General features: G+C 43.6%; 2 protein-coding genes across 7 annotated transcripts in view; both read left to right on the forward strand.

The window, feature by feature from the left end:
* nkain1 (sodium/potassium transporting ATPase interacting 1) overlaps positions 1-16,456 on the forward strand; it is a 21,426-nt gene extending 4,970 nt beyond the window's left edge. Inside the window, exons 2-9 of one of the 3 annotated variants that reach the window (XM_054763067.1) lie at positions 1-3,187; positions 3,443-3,794; positions 4,629-4,766; positions 4,851-4,931; positions 10,721-10,918; positions 13,807-13,867; positions 14,265-14,346; positions 14,444-16,456. The exon at positions 1-3,187 is cut by the window's left edge and continues 827 nt beyond it. In XM_054763067.1, coding sequence (XP_054619042.1) covers positions 3,741-3,794; positions 4,629-4,766; positions 4,851-4,931; positions 10,721-10,918; positions 13,807-13,867; positions 14,265-14,346; positions 14,444-14,453 — 624 coding nt within the window. In that variant the 5' untranslated portion in view covers positions 1-3,187; positions 3,443-3,740 and the 3' untranslated portion in view covers positions 14,454-16,456. Of the gene's footprint in view, positions 3,188-3,309; positions 3,795-4,628; positions 4,767-4,850; positions 4,932-10,720; positions 10,919-13,806; positions 13,868-14,264; positions 14,347-14,443 lie in introns of all 3 variants that reach the window. The other 2 variants (XM_054763068.1, XM_054763066.1) reach the window with 2 other exon arrangements.
* A 131-nt stretch (positions 16,457-16,587) lies between these two features.
* Positions 16,588-17,822, forward strand: part of pum1 (pumilio RNA-binding family member 1) — a 38,308-nt gene continuing 37,073 nt past the window's right edge. For 2 of the 4 annotated variants that reach the window (XM_054763061.1, XM_054763063.1), the window contains exon 1: positions 16,588-16,872. In XM_054763061.1, coding sequence (XP_054619036.1) covers positions 16,739-16,872 — 134 coding nt within the window. In that variant the 5' untranslated portion in view covers positions 16,588-16,738. Of the gene's footprint in view, positions 16,873-16,909; positions 17,747-17,822 lie in introns of those variants that run through there. The other 2 variants (XM_054763062.1, XM_054763064.1) reach the window with 2 other exon arrangements.

The raw sequence follows: 17,822 nt of genomic DNA on the forward strand, positions 1-17,822 counted from the left end.
TGGAGATGTTGCAGGGGGCATCCCTCATGACTGAAGGCCCTCGTTTGTGTGGTAGTGACTGACTTTTTCAACAGGACAACGCTGCACTTCACAAAGCACTTCTTCCAGAGGACTAAGCTCACTCTTTTGTACCATCCTGCGTGTTCCCCTCATCTGAATCCAATGGAGAACATTTGGGGATGGATGGCAAGGGAAGTTTATAAAAATGGACATCAGTTCCAGACAGTGGATGCCCTCCATGAAGCCATCTTCACCACCTGGAGCAACATTCCCACTAGTGTCCTGGAAACACTGGCATCAAGCATGCCCAGACCCATTTTTCAGCTCATTAACAAGAATGGCACAGCTACTCGTTACTCACTCCTTTTTTCAACATTTTATTTCTATTTTAGAGGGGTTTGGGTTTTTTTTTAGCTGTGGTCTCAAACTTTTGATTAGCTGCTGAACAGCCTCTGTTTTATTATTTTATATTTCTATTTAAAATGTTTGTATATTTCCCCCTTTAATGCTTGTTTGCAATAAGTTGCTTGCTCAAAAACTTTTTTTTTTTGCCTCACTACAATTTCTCCTTTTTGCATTTTGAAGCTGTACTTAAGATCCAGTGCAACAGTGCAAAATGTACATTCTTGCAATTTTTCAACTGGTCTTACAGTTTTGATCAGGGGTTTATATGCTATGGTATGTTTGCAGCTGTTTGCGAGGGGGTCTAAAGATGTTGGGGAGAATGCAGCCAGCTAAGATAACCTCTCTAGTGAGCACGCGTCCTCAATTCATCACCGCAGTATTTCTGCAAACAAATCACAGTCAAGCGCAACCACCACATGCTTTGTTGTATGCATGTGTGTTGGTGCATGTGTGCAGCAGATGCTCTTCATGCAGCCACATAGCACACACGACTGCTCAAGGTTTTTTTTTTAAATCTTTTGTTGAGAGAGAATGACATTTGAGAGATGGTTGGAACAAGAAGGCTTTTTTGAACTTAAAATGACATTGCATCACATGAGAGCCCCACTTTTTGTAAGGGTTACTATCCGGGACCACCAATGAGTGACTGGCAAAAAACTGTGAGTAATTGGTACGGCCATAATAATGTTGATTTTAACACACGGCTAGCTTCACGTTGACGTTCTTCTCCAATTTGGGATCAACGTTTGCAATAAAAGCTCCACAATACTCCCCCCTTCAATTGTCAGCGTTCACTCGCCACACAATCCAGGTTGAATCCCTAAATATGCCTCACACACCGATGAATACATTTAAAGTGTAACATGTACAGCTACTCACCACTAATGAATGAACATAAACATGTAAAAATCTCCATTTTAGGCCTAATACATGTATGCTGTACATTTGACCTCTATTATCACGTGTTTACAAATTGGTATTGACTTATGTGATTTCTGCAGGAAAAAAATTGCCTTTTTTTTGGAGAAAAATAAGTAATTTTGACCAAAAATCTGGGAATTTGCGGGGCCCTGAATGCTGTATTGTGACTTTGATTCGATACTACTGGTAAGTACAATTGAGGCTCGTAACGGTGATACCGCTCCAATACTGTGTGCCTGGTAAATTTGAAAAAGCTGTGTATTTCATATCATAGCATAAGGAATACGGGATATTTAATTCATTTCATTAGCTCTCTGTACATATACACAAAGAAATCATGAATTAAAAAGTAAGATTGAGATGTGCAAAAGGGATAATAATATGACAATTGTGCAATATGTGCAATTCAAGTAAGTGGACGTGTCATTAATAAACAATAAACGGAGACATTATCTGCATTTGTAACAAAATAACAGTAATTACATTTGGGGGAAAAAAAACAGGATTTGCATTCAAGTGATATTATTTGGCATGTTTAAGTGTTGATCAGAGTGACTGCCGGGGGGAAAAAAGTATCTCTGTGCCTGCTTCTTTTGGCGTACATTGCTCTGTAGTGCGTACCTGAGGGGAGAAGTTTGAACAGTTTGTGTGCGGGGTGTGAGGGGTCTGCAGTGATGTTCCCTGCCCGCTTGCTGGCCCTGGACCGATACAGGTCACATATGGAGGGAAGATCGGCTCCAGTTATTTTTTATGCAGATTTGATGGTCCTTTGTAGTCTGTTCCTGTCCAAAACATGCAGCAAATTAAATTCAGGTTTGTGTCAAATAGTACAAAATCCTTTCACAAAAATAAGGGCAAAAAAGTTTATTTTATAATAATTGCCCATTTGCCAGGGGGCCTTGGAATTGTCTAATGGCCAATGTACAATTAATCCATGTGATCGGTATCGGCCAATCTCACTCATGGATGATAGGTATCACAATCGCGCATCGTTTCAACCGACAAACATTACCTCAAATGACTGAATAGAGGATATCAAAAGTATCGTATGTATTTTGATTTGAGTATCGATTTTAGAGCATGAAGACCTGGTATCTGAAGTATCAATATTTCAGTGTCAATCCGCACATCACTACTTGAAATAAATAAACTTCTCAGAGATATTCCAAGTTTATGTGCTTATATGTCATACCTGTCAACCCTTGCATTTTTTCTGGGAAACTCCCATGTTTTGCACTTCCTGCCGCCCTCCCGTTTACATAGTTGGCTGTAAATTTCCCGTATCCTTTCCGGTACTGCATGGTGACAACGGTGATGGTATCCACGCTCAAGCCGCAGCAATTGCAAGGACAATGGTGCAGCGCATTGACAGGAATTTCCCTCATGTTGGTGGAGGATGAAGTGGATGACCTGGATGATGACAGGCCGCGGAGACGCGCATGTCCGCCGGCCATCAGCGCGCTTTTGTGGGCCAGCATCCTTCCACGCTGCAGTGTTTGCATGATGATGACGATGATGATGTTCTTCCTTCTCCCCTGCAGCTCCACCTCGTGGGGGTGGGGGGTCGCCTCGGCCAGCCCACTAAACACCCCCCCCCCCCCTTCCCCTTCTTCTCTCTCCCGCCTCTTCCCTCCCTCCTCCGGCTCCTCCTTCTCACGCCCCGGCACCGATTGTTGACAAAAGACGACGAGTCGAGGCGAGGCGAGGGGGCCCCCCGTTTTCTTTCACACCGGACCCCAGAACCTCTAAACGGATCTAGCCGGTTCTCCTTGGCTGTGAGCGGGTGGATGCGACCAAGCAGGGAGGTGGCGCATGGAGGAGCTCCCTCTTCTTCTTCTCGTTGTTCGGCTGCTTGAAGGCGGTGAGTCACAACGAGCTGCTTTGTGTCGGCCGGCGGTAAAGCAACACTGCAGGCTCGGCCGCCTCCTCCCCGCCTCGTCCCCGTGTGATCCGGTATCATATGATGCTCATTTCTTACTGCAGGCTGGGGCCCATCATGACAGTTTTCCGCCTCTCTTTGTGTCTTTGTGTGTGTGTGTGTGTGTGTGTGTGTGTGCGCGCGCGCGTGTGTGTGCGTATGTGTACGCGCGCGCTTATTCTCCCTCCCTCCCCCTAGCCCCTCCAGAAGGTGTGGCCGAGGTGATCCGGTTGTCCGTGGTGGTCTGACCACAGAAGTGGATGCCAGCCTTCCTCCACCCCCCATCCCTCCTGGAAGACGAATAATTTAATCAGTTAAAAAAAATGGGTCACCTACTGTAAGAGGAAGCTTCAGACCACCCTCACAGGAGGCGGAGGAGGTCTCCTCACCCCGTAATGGTGTGAGCTGACACGGCCAGGCAAGTCTGGATCTAACCGGGGACCCGTCCTTCCCCCGGAGCCTCCGTGGCTCCAAGCCGCGTCCCGAGCCCTCCAAGATGGGGAAGTGTGACGGAAGATGCACCCTGCTGGTGATATGCTCCCTACAGCTGGTGAGTGAACGCCAGCACCTCTCTGCACTTTACTGAACACACCTTGATGACAACACGCACACATCCTCCCTTTCCATGCTGATTTAGAGCAGGATTTGCGCTTTTGATGGATGTAGCGGTCTAGCTGCAGATGGTCCTGATGATAAATGCATTCATAATGGACACTTAAATAACATCTGATAAACTGTCTCAGATAAAGATATCATTCTGATGAATCAACAATGCCGCGTGTGTGTGTTTGTGTGGAGCTCGGAGGAATAATTAGCAGCGTTCTTAATCAGACATTTTTTTGGCCAGTACAGTCAAAGCTTTGAGTTGCAGCTGTGTGTGTGTGTGTGTGTGTGTGTGTGTGTGTGTGTGTGTCTTGGTGGGAGCGAGGCAAGGGGGTGTCGTGTTTTGAGTGAGGGGTGGCAAAAGCACTTGCAGGAAGGGGGAGAAGAAGAAGAAGAAGAAGGAGGCCCTCGTTCACCATCTGGTGTCCATTCTGGAGTTAAACTTAGCTGTGTCTATAAATAGCTTTTGGACTTCAAATGTAATAAGTGTGTAATACGATCCTGCGTGTGCGTGTGCATGTGTGTGTGTGTGTGTGTGTGTGTGTGTGTGGGGAGGCCATTGTTCGCCACTCTGATGAGTTGTTGTGCACCACTGGGGTTCAGAGCATACATCCTCATTAGTTTGGGGCCACCCCCCCACAACCCCCCCAACGGGGCTGGATGGTGCGCCAGACAGTTACCATGGCAACAACTGCAGCAGGCTTGTGTGCATGGGACGTGTGTGTGTCCCTGTCACTGTGCGTCGTGTGTCCACTTTCATGTTCTTATTTCTTCAACCCAGGTGGCTGCCCTGCAGAGGCAGGTGTTTGACTTCCTGGGGTACCAGTGGGCACCCATCCTGGCCAACTTCCTGCACATCATGGCTGTCATCCTGGGCATGTTTGGCACGGTGCAGTTCCGCTTCAGATACCTCATCTTTGTGAGTACAAAGCTCCAAACGTAGATATGTGTTTTTTTCCCATTACAAGGAGCTTTGAATGCATCCTGTTGTGTGTGTGTGCAGTATGCAGTGTGGCTGGTGCTGTGGGTGGGCTGGAACTCCTTCATCATCTGCTTTTACCTGGAGGTGGGCAACCTGTCTCAGGTAAGCTCCTATGTTCTTTCATGCCTACTTCCTGTTTATTAATTGCCTTTGATGTTGGTTCTTATTAGTGCTGTCAATTGATTACATTTTTTAATCAGACTAATCAAAGTTTTCAAATAATTATTCATGATTAATCACCATTTGCAACAATGTCTCATAAATGCCCATTTTTACTGTATTTTATTGAAAGAAAGAGAAATGACTGGACAGGATTTTATATATTTGTATGTATCAACAGCACCAAATTAACAGAAAATTTCAATCAAGCTAAAAGCTAGCACATGTTTGAAGCTCTATGTACCTAACACTAGTTTATTTATCTAATAGTAGCAGAACTTTTGAATCACGGTGTTATGATGAGCAATGAGGGGTTGCATTCAAAGACACCACGTCATTTAAGTTGAATACACATGTTTTGAGTGAGTTTTCTGGGATTTCCGAGTAGGGATGTACTAGTCCAATCTTCAGGATCGGGATTGGCTGCCGATCAGCTGTATTTTGATGATCAGATATTATCGGCTTCCTCCACGAGATCGGGTCGATCCGGTTGCCGTATAACATTCGTAACTGTGAGCCACACTCCCACATGGTAGGTATGGTAACGCACCTCAAAGCCGGTTGCCACTCGACCCCCGCCACCCACAAGAAGAAGAAAACTCAGCACCACCATAAAGGCAAAAGGTCATATAGCTCATAAAGTCTTCAACTACTAAGAGTTGAAGCAAATATTCTTTGACTCTTTGGTGAGCTAATCAAAATCAGCTGGCGAGCTCGGAGACCCCTGTGACAGTATCACCATGATGACGCTGGACACACTATGTGTTTATGTTCATCAAACAAGCACAAACAAATAGTGTTTGGAGGACAAGACATACAGTAATTAGTATAATGACAACTAGAGAGCAAAAGTGTTCAGTGACATTGACAAAGATAGTACGTACGCCATGAACGTGATATCCCCTTCCCCGGGGGACAAAAACGAGCGTGCCGAACAGTGCCGAACAAACGTATTGCTTGTTTATTTTAAAAACACTGTGGTAAGAAGTCTCATTTGTAGTCCGAAGACCGGAAGCTAGCTGACGCAAGTGACAGCTAGGCAAAGTGTGTAAACAAAGATGCAAGAAAAGTGGAACAGCAGTAGGTTTGATAAGGGAGTGATCAAACACGCTGGCATCAATTGGCGTAGCCCAGTGCTTCTCAAATAGTGGGGGGCACGATGAACTGTCAGCGGGGGCACGAGAGAGTATTAGCGCAGACCTGACCTCATGTATGAATTTGTCATACTCAGCATGCACTTTGACTCTCGAGTCCGCTTGTATGCCCTCACTGCTCTGCATTTTTTGCATTTTGCTGGTTTCAGTTTCGAGGTCAGTCTGTACAGAACAGACAAATAAATAGATACACTCTTGATCAAAATCTTAAGACCAGTTGAAAAATTGCTTGAATTTTCATTTTGCACATTTGGATCTAAATGAGGTTTTAAGTAGAGCTACAATATGCAAAAACAAGAAGGGGGAGTGACACAAAAAGCATTTTGAAAAAGTAATTTATCAAAAACAACAATTAAACTGAAATAGGCTGTTTATCAGCTGATCAAAAGTTTAAGACCACAGGCTACAAAAGCCAAAATCTGCTCAAAATGTTCATTTTCGGTCAGGCATTCACACTGTCATGCCCTCCTGATGGCTAAAGCTAAGAAACGTTCTCTTTTTCAACGTGGTGGGATTGTGGAGCTGCATAAGCAAGGCCTCTCGCAGCGTGCCATTGCTGCTGAGGTTGGGAGCAGGAAATCAGTCATTCTACATTTTTAGAAAGATCCTGAGCATTATGGAACAAAAAAGTCAAGTGGTAGACCCAAAAAAAAATCACACCTGCGCTGAGCCGGAGGATCCGATTGGCTGTCCATCAAGACACAGGGCGGTCTTCCACCCACTTTAAGGTCCTTACTGGTGCCGACTGCAGCACAATAACCATCAGACGGCATCTGAGGGAAAAGGGTTTAAAAAACAAAAAAGGAATTCAAAGACCTCGTCTCCTTCAACGCCACAAAAGTGCCCGTTTAGACTTTGCCAGGCAGCATCAAACATGGGACATTGAAAGGTGGACAAAAGTTTTATTCTCTGATGAGAAAAAATGTAACCTTGACGGTCCAGATGGCTTCCAACGTTACTGGCATGACAAGGAGATCCCACCTGAGATGTTTTCTACCCGGCACAGTGGAGGGGGGTCCATCATGGTGTGGGGTGCTTTTTCATTCAGTGGAACACCGGAGCTTCAGGTGGTGCAGGGTCGTCAAACGGATGCAGATGTTGCAGCGGGCATCCCTCATGACTGAGGGCCCTCGTCTGTGTGGTAACAGCTGGGTTCTTCAACAGGACAACGCTGCAGTTCACAACGCTCGCTTGACCAAGGACTTCTTCAGGGAGAATAACATCACTCTTTTGGACCATCCTGCATGTTCCCCTCATTTAAATCCCATAGAGAACATTTGGGGATGGATGGCAAGGGAAGTTTATCAAAATGGCCATCAGTTCCAGACAGTTGATGGCCTTGGTGAAGCCATCTTCACCACTTGGAGCAATGTTCCCACTAGCCTCCTGGAAACACTCGCATCAAGCATGCCCAAAGCCCTTTTTGAAGTGATGAACAAGAACGGTGGAGCTCCTCATTACTGAGTCCTACTGAGAACCTTTTTGTTATTTTTTGAGCGATGGTCTTAAACTTTTGATCAGCTGATAAACAGCCTATTTCAGTTTAATTGTTGTTTTCATTAAATTACTTTTTCAAAATGCTTTTTGTCTCACTCCCCCTTCTTGTTTTTGCAGTGTATTATTAGTTTCTCAATAGTATTTCAAATCCGGCGCGCAAAAATATTTCTGTCTTCCAGTGGGAGCTTGGCAGAAAATAACTGAGAAGCACTGGCGTAGCCTGTGTCAAGCTGTCAAACTGAAGCCGTTGAGGTTTTACAGTCTAGTTTTGATTCTTGTGGCAATACGGGAGAAAATGCACCCACTGTCGGCTCAATATGGGTGTTGACAACCCTACGTGACACGGCACGTGTGTAGGCCTTGCCAACGCGCGCTGATGGGTTTTTGTGATCGGCTTTGGAAGGCATTTATTGGCATTTATCGTGTTTTTTACGGAAATCGTCCGAAAGCGGCCGATCGATCTGAGCATCCTAATGAGGGACCTTGACTGAATACTTGCATGCGTGCATCAATGATGTTAAATTATAACACAAGCAGGCACATTTCATTTGCGATTATGGACCCTGTGATTGTTTCACGCGCTCTGCATCTGGCGTGGAATAATCGTGTGTGTTACTTGCAAGCTGGGGGTTGTTCTCTTAAAGACGTTAAGTGCACGCATAGGAAGTTGGTGACGGAATCAGATCTCTCTCTCTTGGATTGAAAATAAGGGTATAGCTTTGAGATCTCCAGAGACAACAGGGGGAGGGGAAAATAATCACACAGAACGCCGGCGGCTTCCTCCCCCTCCTCCCTCACCAGTGGTCTCTGAGCTGGCTGGGACTACTGGACCGTTCCACCAGCCGCAAAGTTACCCATCCCCGCCCTCCCTCCCTCTCTTGGCATCCCTGAAGGCACATCCCTCATGCCTTTTTTTATTTTTAATGTGCACGCTGGCTGTTTTAGAGACCACCGCAAGGCTCAGAAGCATGCAAAGTTGAGCCTGATGAGTTGGTTTTTGTTCCCAGACTCCCTTTGAAAGTTCCCCCAGTAGACCAGAATGGAACAAGGCACCGACTTGTATGGTGGTTTTGCACCCTGTTACATCACATTGTGACAAGCTAAAGTGGTGAAGATCTGTCTGATGGGGTCCTAACATATATTTGAAGTCAATAATAGAGGAACGTGATGATGATCTCTAACATTTCCAGGAATGAAGTGTTGTCGGTTTGTTAACAAGCACTGTAAATGACTGCTTTGTGCGCCGGCAGGCTGTGTGACATTTTCACAATTTACTGACATTCTATTGAGGAAACTCGTACGCTTTTCACCCAAAACATAACTGGAACAAAGTAAGACTTTAAGTAAGTATTTCACAAAACAACATTTTCCAACCTCTGCAGCCACATGAAAGGGCGTGCCAAAGCAACAGGTGGCGCTATAACCCCTAAACTTTACTATCAAAAGAGCCGTTTTGCACCCTCTTATACAAAAGAAAAATAGTCTGGAGTTGCAAACGTAACGTGAGTTGTAGTCTTTCTTTTCATTTTACCGGTTACAACAAGAGAATACAACAAACACAAATGCAGTTTTGGAGTTCGTCCCTTATTAATTTGTGTAAAATTAAAATGAAAGATAGCCCCCTTTAATAGAATAAAAAAAACATAGTTGCAGCTTGGCAGTTTAAGAAAAGTAAACAGAAATTGGGGTACCTCTCTTGAGTGGTCTGAAATGAAAAAAGGTTCTCATTTGTAACCAATATTGATTAATTCATGTTTTTGGTGTATTCATGGTTAGCTTACCACGGGGATTACACGCTCAAGAAGCCGCCTGCAGGGCCATAGAAGATGTGACACATATTTAACTAACTCAAAATTCAATGGTAAAGTTTCACTTTGAGCTCTAAGATAAAATAAACCAAAGTAAAATAAAAAATAAAAAAAGTAAAATAATATCATGACCGAAAGGAGCCGCAACAGCGAGGCTGAAGAGCTGCATGTGGCTCCGGAGCCGCGGGTTGCCTACCCTTGCCCTAACCGTAAAGCCAGTGTAGTCAATAGGAGGTCAAAAGAAAGTAATTTGGGGAAAAGGCACGTTAATACCAACGGGGAATCACAGAATTATAGTAAAAAAAAATCCACATCAACTGACTGAAAATTGGTTACTGTAAATGTTAATTTACCTCACATGAAATGGAACGAGGCAATGATTGGAGGGATTATATTAAAACTCATTCTATACAACAAGCTATTTTTTCTAGTTTAATAAGAACCTGGAATGCATGAGAAAGTGGAAAGGAAACCGTAGCTCTCTTTGACTGCATGGTCATTTATGAGCAAATATATTGTACAACACAGCCGCAACAGAACCAATGTTGAAATAGCGCTAAGGAGCTAACTGCTCAGCCACCATTCACAGACTTCATTGTTAACAACAGTACAAATGTAGTTTCTTTGTTTTTCTTTATTTTGTATATCTTTATTTTCTTTATTTGTTGGACACTGAATTTATGTAACCATTTTTTTGCCTCAAATTTTGCTTGAAATGATTTGAATAGAAATGTGTGTGCAAAATGCATGTTTTTTGAAATTCTGTTTCTTTTTATTTAGTTTGTTCAAATACAGTGTTTTCAGAATTCATAAAAAATGTAGTTTGTAAAATTTCAGTTAAAAAAGTTCATTTCACAAGATTCAAGCGCAGAAAAAATTCAGTTACATAAATTTAGTTCCTAAAGAAATCTTTGCTAATAAGGAAAGAAATGAACTTTATAGATAAGTGCAACCAACAGCTGAGCAGCACCATTTTAAAGCGCACGCAGAGCTAGATAAAGCTGCCGGATGCTGACTGCTCATGATGCTTCAAATGCATCGACTGCTATCTTGTCGAGTCAGCAATAAAACTACACTAGGAGGTTGCTTACAGCCATAGCCGTGGAGTTAACTGGATAGAGGCGTTAATTGTAGCAATTACCGTATGTTAACTGATGTAAAAGGCAAACTGGGTGAGTACAAAAGGGCAAAATGCATAGAAAATCTATGTTTTGAAATTGTGTGGACATGCTTTGATTCCTAAGACGATATTTCTGTCTGTGTGTCGTACCAGGACAGGGATTTTCTCATGACGTTCAACACGTCCCTTCATCGTTCATGGTGGATGGAGCACGGTCCCGGGTGCCTAGTGACGCCCGTGCTGGACTCGCACATGGCGCCCGACGACCACCACGTCATCACCGTCTCCGGGTGTCTGTTGGACTACCAGTACATGGAGGTGCTGAGCTCCGCCGTACAGATCCTGCTGGCCGTACGTATACCCGACACGCTAGCGCATTCATGCAACACGCTACACCAGGGATGTCCACAGGGCGGCTGCAACAAATTGTAAAAATACAACAACAAAAAAAACAACAACCGCAAAAGTTGAAAAAAAGAGCAAAAAGGCGTAATGTAACGAGAAAAACTCATCATACTAACGGGCCATTCCACCGAATCGGTGCCTTTTTTTTCCCAAAACATTTTTACTATAAAGTTTTACTTTTTTTTTTCAGAACAAACACAAACCCCATCTATTGATAAGAATGATACCAGATAAGAATGATAATGAATGATAAAGTAATATCTCGCAGTGGCGAGCAAACAGTTACATCATATTGAGTAGGCCTCATGCCCCCTTCTTCCAACAAGGTCGTATGTGGTTCCCAGAGTTGATAGAAATCTTTCTCTTTACCCTTGAAAATATATGTTAATCGTTCTACACAAGTCCTACACAGTTACACAATTCTTTCTTCCACAGTCCCAATGTAGGAGCATCCATACAAAGTGCAATAGCTCTTCTCACCCGCAAAGGTCCAAAGTCCATATCTTGTTTTTATTTGACACATCAATCAAGTCCTGTGTGTACGGTATATTCAAAGTACGCGCTCTAGCACTCAGGGATACATTCATTGTCAACATTCCTGACCAACATTTCAAGACATCTTTTTACAACATTTCAATTTTTTTTACATTTCCACATACAGTGAAGTAGCAGGGTTTCCGCTACATGTGATTGCCGTCACACTGTAAAAATGAGTATAGCTTATTATTAACGCACATATTGAACACAATTAGTTTGAAAACAATTTAAAATATAAAAAATGTTCACTGTGCTTTATTTTGATAAGCATTCGCCGGAATTGCCTGTCTGCCTTGCTGGCACTTGACCAGGTGTGACACGTCTTGTGTTGACGTTCACTTTGTTTCGATTATCGGGAGAATGAACAATAACCCATAAAATGTGTACTCAATTGACCACAGCTTGTCACATGCTAAGCCTAGCTATGCCAGCATGCGTGATCGCTCACGTTTCAATATCATTTGACTTTCTGTCATTTTTGTTTACATGCCTGGCTGGCGGCATCTAGCTAGCTCGGCGCTACAAGTGACTATTACGTTCATGGGATACATCAATCATCGATAATCATCACAACTTACATTTTTAAAGTGTCACTAAACGATCTTGCTCTCTTGTTATCATTATAATACTTACGGCTTGTCTTCAAAACACTAGTTGTGTGTCGAAGATGTGCACCTGAAACACGTAGTGTGTACAGCTTTAGAGAGTGACGCTATCACAGGGGTCTCCAACAGACAGCACGTAAGATAGCAGTACTTGTAGCTCGTCGGCTGATGTTGAGTAGTTCACCAAAGAATATTAGCATTCCAGGTGTTTAGTTGCTCTATGGTTGTTTCAGTGCCACATGTACAGTAAGTAATAAATTGGAATCTTTAGAAATATAGCCCTTCCCTCCTATGCCAGCTATCGTTATTTCCTCCAATTCTGGCACCGGTGGCAGATGAATTGTATTATTGTTTTTTGATAGTATATAGCTTTTTAACTGTATATATTTGAAAACATGTTTTCTGGGAATTTGGTATCTCTGACATAAAGAGTCAAATGAGAGTAAAGCGACATCTTTCTTAGGCGAAATGGGTTATCAAGTTTGTCCCAAAGTGTTACCGGTAGTGGCAGAGGAACTGTTTAAAAGTAATATAAGAATTGCGGTAAGACTGTCGAATCGGTGCCATTTGCTTACACTTGACTCATTTGAGTAACAAAACTGAAAGTAACAGCAGGGAGTTTTTAGCATAGAGTTAGCAAATACATGAAATGGCATTTTTGCTAATAGCATGCTGACAGTAGTATTTTTAAAAGTGTTTTGGTAACGGGACTTTGCTGAGATTCAAAAACAAAAAAACTGAAAAAAAACTTAAGAAAAAAAGTCCTAAGAGACTTAAGACAAAAAGTTGGAATCTAACACGAAAAAAGTTGTAATTTTACAAGAATGGTGTCATAATAGTCTGAGGAAAAATAAGGTTATTTTAACAGCATAAAGTTGAAATATTAAAGAAAGACGTTATTTTTTAAAGTCGTAAAATCATCAAAAACAAACAAAAAAGTAATAAAGTTGTAATTTTTGGAAAATTGGGTTGTGAAAAATGAAGCCAAAACATTGTGCGATTAAGACATAATTACGAGACATGAAAAAAACAGCTGTCATTTTACGAGAATAAAGCCAAAATATTAAGAGAAAGTCGTAATCTATCGGACACATTTTTACTAGAATAAACTTGTAATACAGTATTTTGAGTAAAAATGTTATTATTTTGGGAGCAGCGTTTAAATATTAAAAACAATATAACATTTTTAAGTCCTAATATTTTCAGAAACAAACACAATAAAGTTGTCATTTTGGGAAAATTAGGTTGGGGAGAAAGTTAGAATATTGTGGTAAAAAAGTCTAAATATTATTGGGATGAAGTCATAATTTTAAGAGAAGAAATTTTACAAAGATTGTTTCAGAGGAGAGTTGAAATATTTGAAAAAGGACAGCAAAAAATGGGGGGGAAAAAGAGCAAAGAGCCAAGCTGATACTAATAATCGGCTTTTCCGCCTATACTGTATCACAAAACTGAGATGCAGTTTTTTCCAAAATATGAAAGTGGCAAAGTTGCATCCGTTCATTTTTCAGTATGTGGCCCTTGGTGGAAAAGGTTTGGACATCCCTGGAATACGCTTTCTGCATGGGTTGGTTTTAGCCTGTTTAAAAACAATGTAAACTATCAAAGTGGCCCCCGCATCCTTTTGATATTTCACTATTTATACTGCACACCACACAGGATTCTAACTTACTCTTATTTTGTGTGTACCAGCTCTTTGGCTTCGTGTACGCCTGCTATGTCAGCAAAGTCTTCCAGGACGACGAGGACAGCTGTGAGTGTTTTTAGCCCCCGATGTCGTGGTTCACATGACTGACTGTCTACACTGTTGGTTTTAATTGAGAGGATTCCCTCTTGATTGTTAGAGTGTGGTAGTCGTGGGAATGTTCCTGTCTGCCACTCTGTCAGCTTGTGGCTGCCATCTGTGTGTGTGTGTGCGTGTGTGCGTGTGTGTGTATGTGTGTGTGTGTGTGCGTGTGTGCGTGTGTGTGTGTGTGCGTGTGTGTCGCGCCACAGGAAGTGACAGCCTGTGCTTCAGTGATGGCTATTACTGTGCATGCTAGTAGAGGTGTGGACAGCAAGCCTGTGTTATTCAAACCTCGTGACAAAAGTGTAGACGTTTCACGGGACGTAAAAATAAAATAATCAACCCGTCTCCTTCTCTTGTGAAGTCGACTTCATCGGCGGGTTTGACTCTTACGGGTACCAGCCTCCTCAGAAGTCCTCTCATCTGCAGCTACAGCCTCTTTATACGTGAGTTAGAACATCTTTATGCTCATTTTCTCCACTTATAGTACAAATTAGTTGTATTCATGCAAAAATATCTATATATTGCTTTTCTGTGCTCCAGGGCTGGTTAATGGATGCTTGCGCCCCCTTCAGGCCAAACCCTGACAGTGCCACTGTGGACGGATGGAGATGGTCACCGTGATTGGACTCTGAGGATGGACTTACTTACCTCCACCTTGGAGAAGAGACGTGTGTGTGCGTGTGTGTGTGACAGAGTAAGCCTGAGGAAGATTAACATCCCTGAAAGGAATGTACTGAGCTCAGGGATGAACCAGCGTGTCGGGTGGCAGGATGGGACGGCAACAGAGGGAGGGGGCAGGATGGAGAGGAAGGAACAGACACCTTTTGTCAAATCACCACTTCTTTACTTAACTACCAGCTACACAAACGTGTGTGTCATACAGTATTTGTGCGTGACTGTCACGGGACTAACTGCCGGTGCACCACCTTGCACTCTTATTATTGTGGAGGGGGCGTGGGTGGGTCACACGATTGAAAAAAAAAAAACACACAAAAAAAAACACGCAACGAAAGGCACGGCTCGTTGTCATTTTAGAAATGTGGTGATGTCAAAACTAGAGCAGTCTTCAGATCCCTGCTCCCAAAGCCATCTCCCCAGTCCTGTCCCGACGGAGCCAGCGATAGCTTCACTTTTATTGGGAGAGATCCTAGCTCGTTTTGGACTCCTGTTTCCTCCCATTTCTTGTTGTCTATTGTTGTCTAGGTGGAAACGTGTTCCCATTATTGAATGACAATGAAGCAACATGGAATCTAGGAAGGTAAACTTGAGTGTTTAAGGATGCAGATGGCTTTGGGATCAAGCATTAGTGTGTCTATGGGGAGGGGGGTGGATGGGTGGGGGGTAGGTCATGGGGGATACTGTGCATGTAAATAACCTGCCAATGACTGATTTTGTTGGTTTCATTTAGGAACAAAGAGAAAGGGGGCTGCATTAGGGGTCAGTTTTTGTTCTTTTCTTCATACCTGTGTCTCTTGTTCGTCTTCTCTCACGCACCAAACATCATATGTGAGACAGAAGGAGCAAAGGAGGGGGACAGGTATGAGGTCAACACCTCCATTTGGGGTGTAAGGTACAGTTTGAAATAATAAAAACACACTTTCTACATGACAAGTGAGGCTTTTGATATTCTTCACCATTTTGCGTATTAGTAGTATTAACAATATTAGTAACATATTAATACAATAGTAGTATTAGTAACACAGTTAAATATACTTGAATTACAAGCTTTCTTTTATGATAACTGTCGTTGTGTCCCTGGGCAAGACATCACCCACCTTGCCTCCAGCACTGCCCACCCTGGTCTACGAATGTGAATGAATGTTGGGTGGTAGTCGGAGAGGCCGTAGGCGCGAATTGGCAGCCAAGTTTCTGTCAGACTACATCAGGACAGCTGAGGCTACAGATGTAGATTACCACCACCAGTGTGTGACTGAGGAGTGAATGAATAATGGATTCACTTCATCGTGAAGCACTTTGGGTGCCTTTAAAAAGCGCTATATAAAATCTAATCCATTATTATTATTATTATTTTAACATTAACATTTCAGGGTTATTTTTATAACCATTTATATTTTATCTTTTTTTTAATTGTGTAATTTACTTTTGAGAATAAGCCCAATAAAAGCAAGCTTGAGGCCGCAAACACCCCCCAGGCAGGCTTTTGGACATCACTCCATGAGATTAAAAGACACAAGACATGCCAGTTAGTGTGGATGAGTTTATTGTACAAAACATTTACACCCTAGTCATCTATATTCTATAAAATACATACAGGAACAATTCCTACCTGGAGTAGTGAGGCGGAATAAGCATAAAGTATCAATAAAATGACAATTTATAGCTTTAATAATTTTGCTCAGATTAATAACCACATATATAGTAAATGAGTAACTGTCAAAAAGCTATACTTTTTATAAACTTTTGTTGTGTATGTGTGGTAAGTAGTCTCGTACTCTGTTGCCATGGCGACAGTCTGTCTGCATTACGTCATCCCCACACGCTTGGCTACAGCGCTTCCTCGTCCGGTCTGGACCCCCCAAGGAAACCGGCCCAGTTCCAACTGGCTGGAGTGAAGGTTCTATTTTGTTTTAGGCTTTTTTTCTGAGGGGGTGTGACAACAGCAAGTTGCCATGGAGACACCGCACGCACAGTTTATTTAAATGGGTTATGTGTCTGTTTTTTAAAGCGTGGAGTGATACGCAAATAAATGGTGTTTGCCCCTGTATGCATCCCTCCATTGACAAATAGCGTGAATGGGGTCCTCAAACGCTGCACGCAGCATAACAAAGGAGCGGGCCAGGGCCTCCGCCCCCCCCCTCCTCCCGGCTTGGCGCAATGAACCACCATGCTTCCCATCATGCAGCGCTCGCGCCTACTCCTCCATCGAGCCGCCATGTTGTCGGAGTGAAATCCTGGGGTGTCAGAGAGAAACTGGGGCCGAAATCCGCGACCATCCACCCTCTCCGCCGGTGAGTAAGACCCACGTACCGGTGGGGACACCTCCCAATGCTTCTTAGCCACCTCCGGGTGAGGATATTGTCGCTATGGCGCCCAAAATCCGGGCTAAAGCAGTGTGTTTTTGTCAGACGGAGCCGACTCGCTTCCCCAGCTATATAACCTGCCCCCCCTTCCTCCCGTTGTGTCGGTCTTCCGCTCCAGACAGCTCAGGGGCCTTTGTTAGCACCCGAATACCTGCGGGGGGCTGCGGGGTCGACATACGGACAGAGTGAGCCTCCAGCCGGATTGACACTAACACGGCGTTGTTAAAACACGACTGTCGCTGTTACAAAACACTGTTTGTGGCGCCCATGTTTGCTCACCGGTTCACCGGGCGGTGTGGTAGAGTCGGGAGGCCGTGTTATTGTTGCTACACAGCCAGGGAAGCTTCCCCCTGACAAACCCAGGCATAGTGCGATGTAACGCCGACATCCCATAAACTACTGTCAATACCGGTGCGCAGTCTGCCTTGGTTTTGTTGTGTCATGTCTGCCATGGAGGGCGAGAGGGTTCACTACCGGGGCAGCTTACCCCCCCTCCCCGGCGAATACGTGCATTGTGACACCCGTCAATGTGGCCGGTAAGGTATCGGTCGATCACGGTTGTCGGTAATGTTTTGCCCGGTGAAGAGCGCTCGTTTCCGGGTGTTGGAAGCATAACAAGCCGCCTGCGCGTCATGTCGTTGGTCATGTTGTGGATTTCCGGGTATTTGTCTTACCTGACTGCTAAACAATTCCTGCTTTTTTATGGTATGTTCGTACCATAATCAGACAGGCAGGCCTTGTCTTTGTCTAAAGGGATTGAGTGTTTGCTTCCAAAGATGGCTAACATGACTTTCTGCTAAAGGTAATGAAGCAATATGGTTCAGCATTGTTTGCATCTACAGGGACACTAATGTAATTTAAACTGGTGATTGTTGTTG

This window comes from Dunckerocampus dactyliophorus, chromosome 20, assembly GCF_027744805.1.
Source record: "Dunckerocampus dactyliophorus isolate RoL2022-P2 chromosome 20, RoL_Ddac_1.1, whole genome shotgun sequence".
NCBI classification, from domain to species: Eukaryota; Metazoa; Chordata; class Actinopteri; order Syngnathiformes; family Syngnathidae; genus Dunckerocampus; species Dunckerocampus dactyliophorus.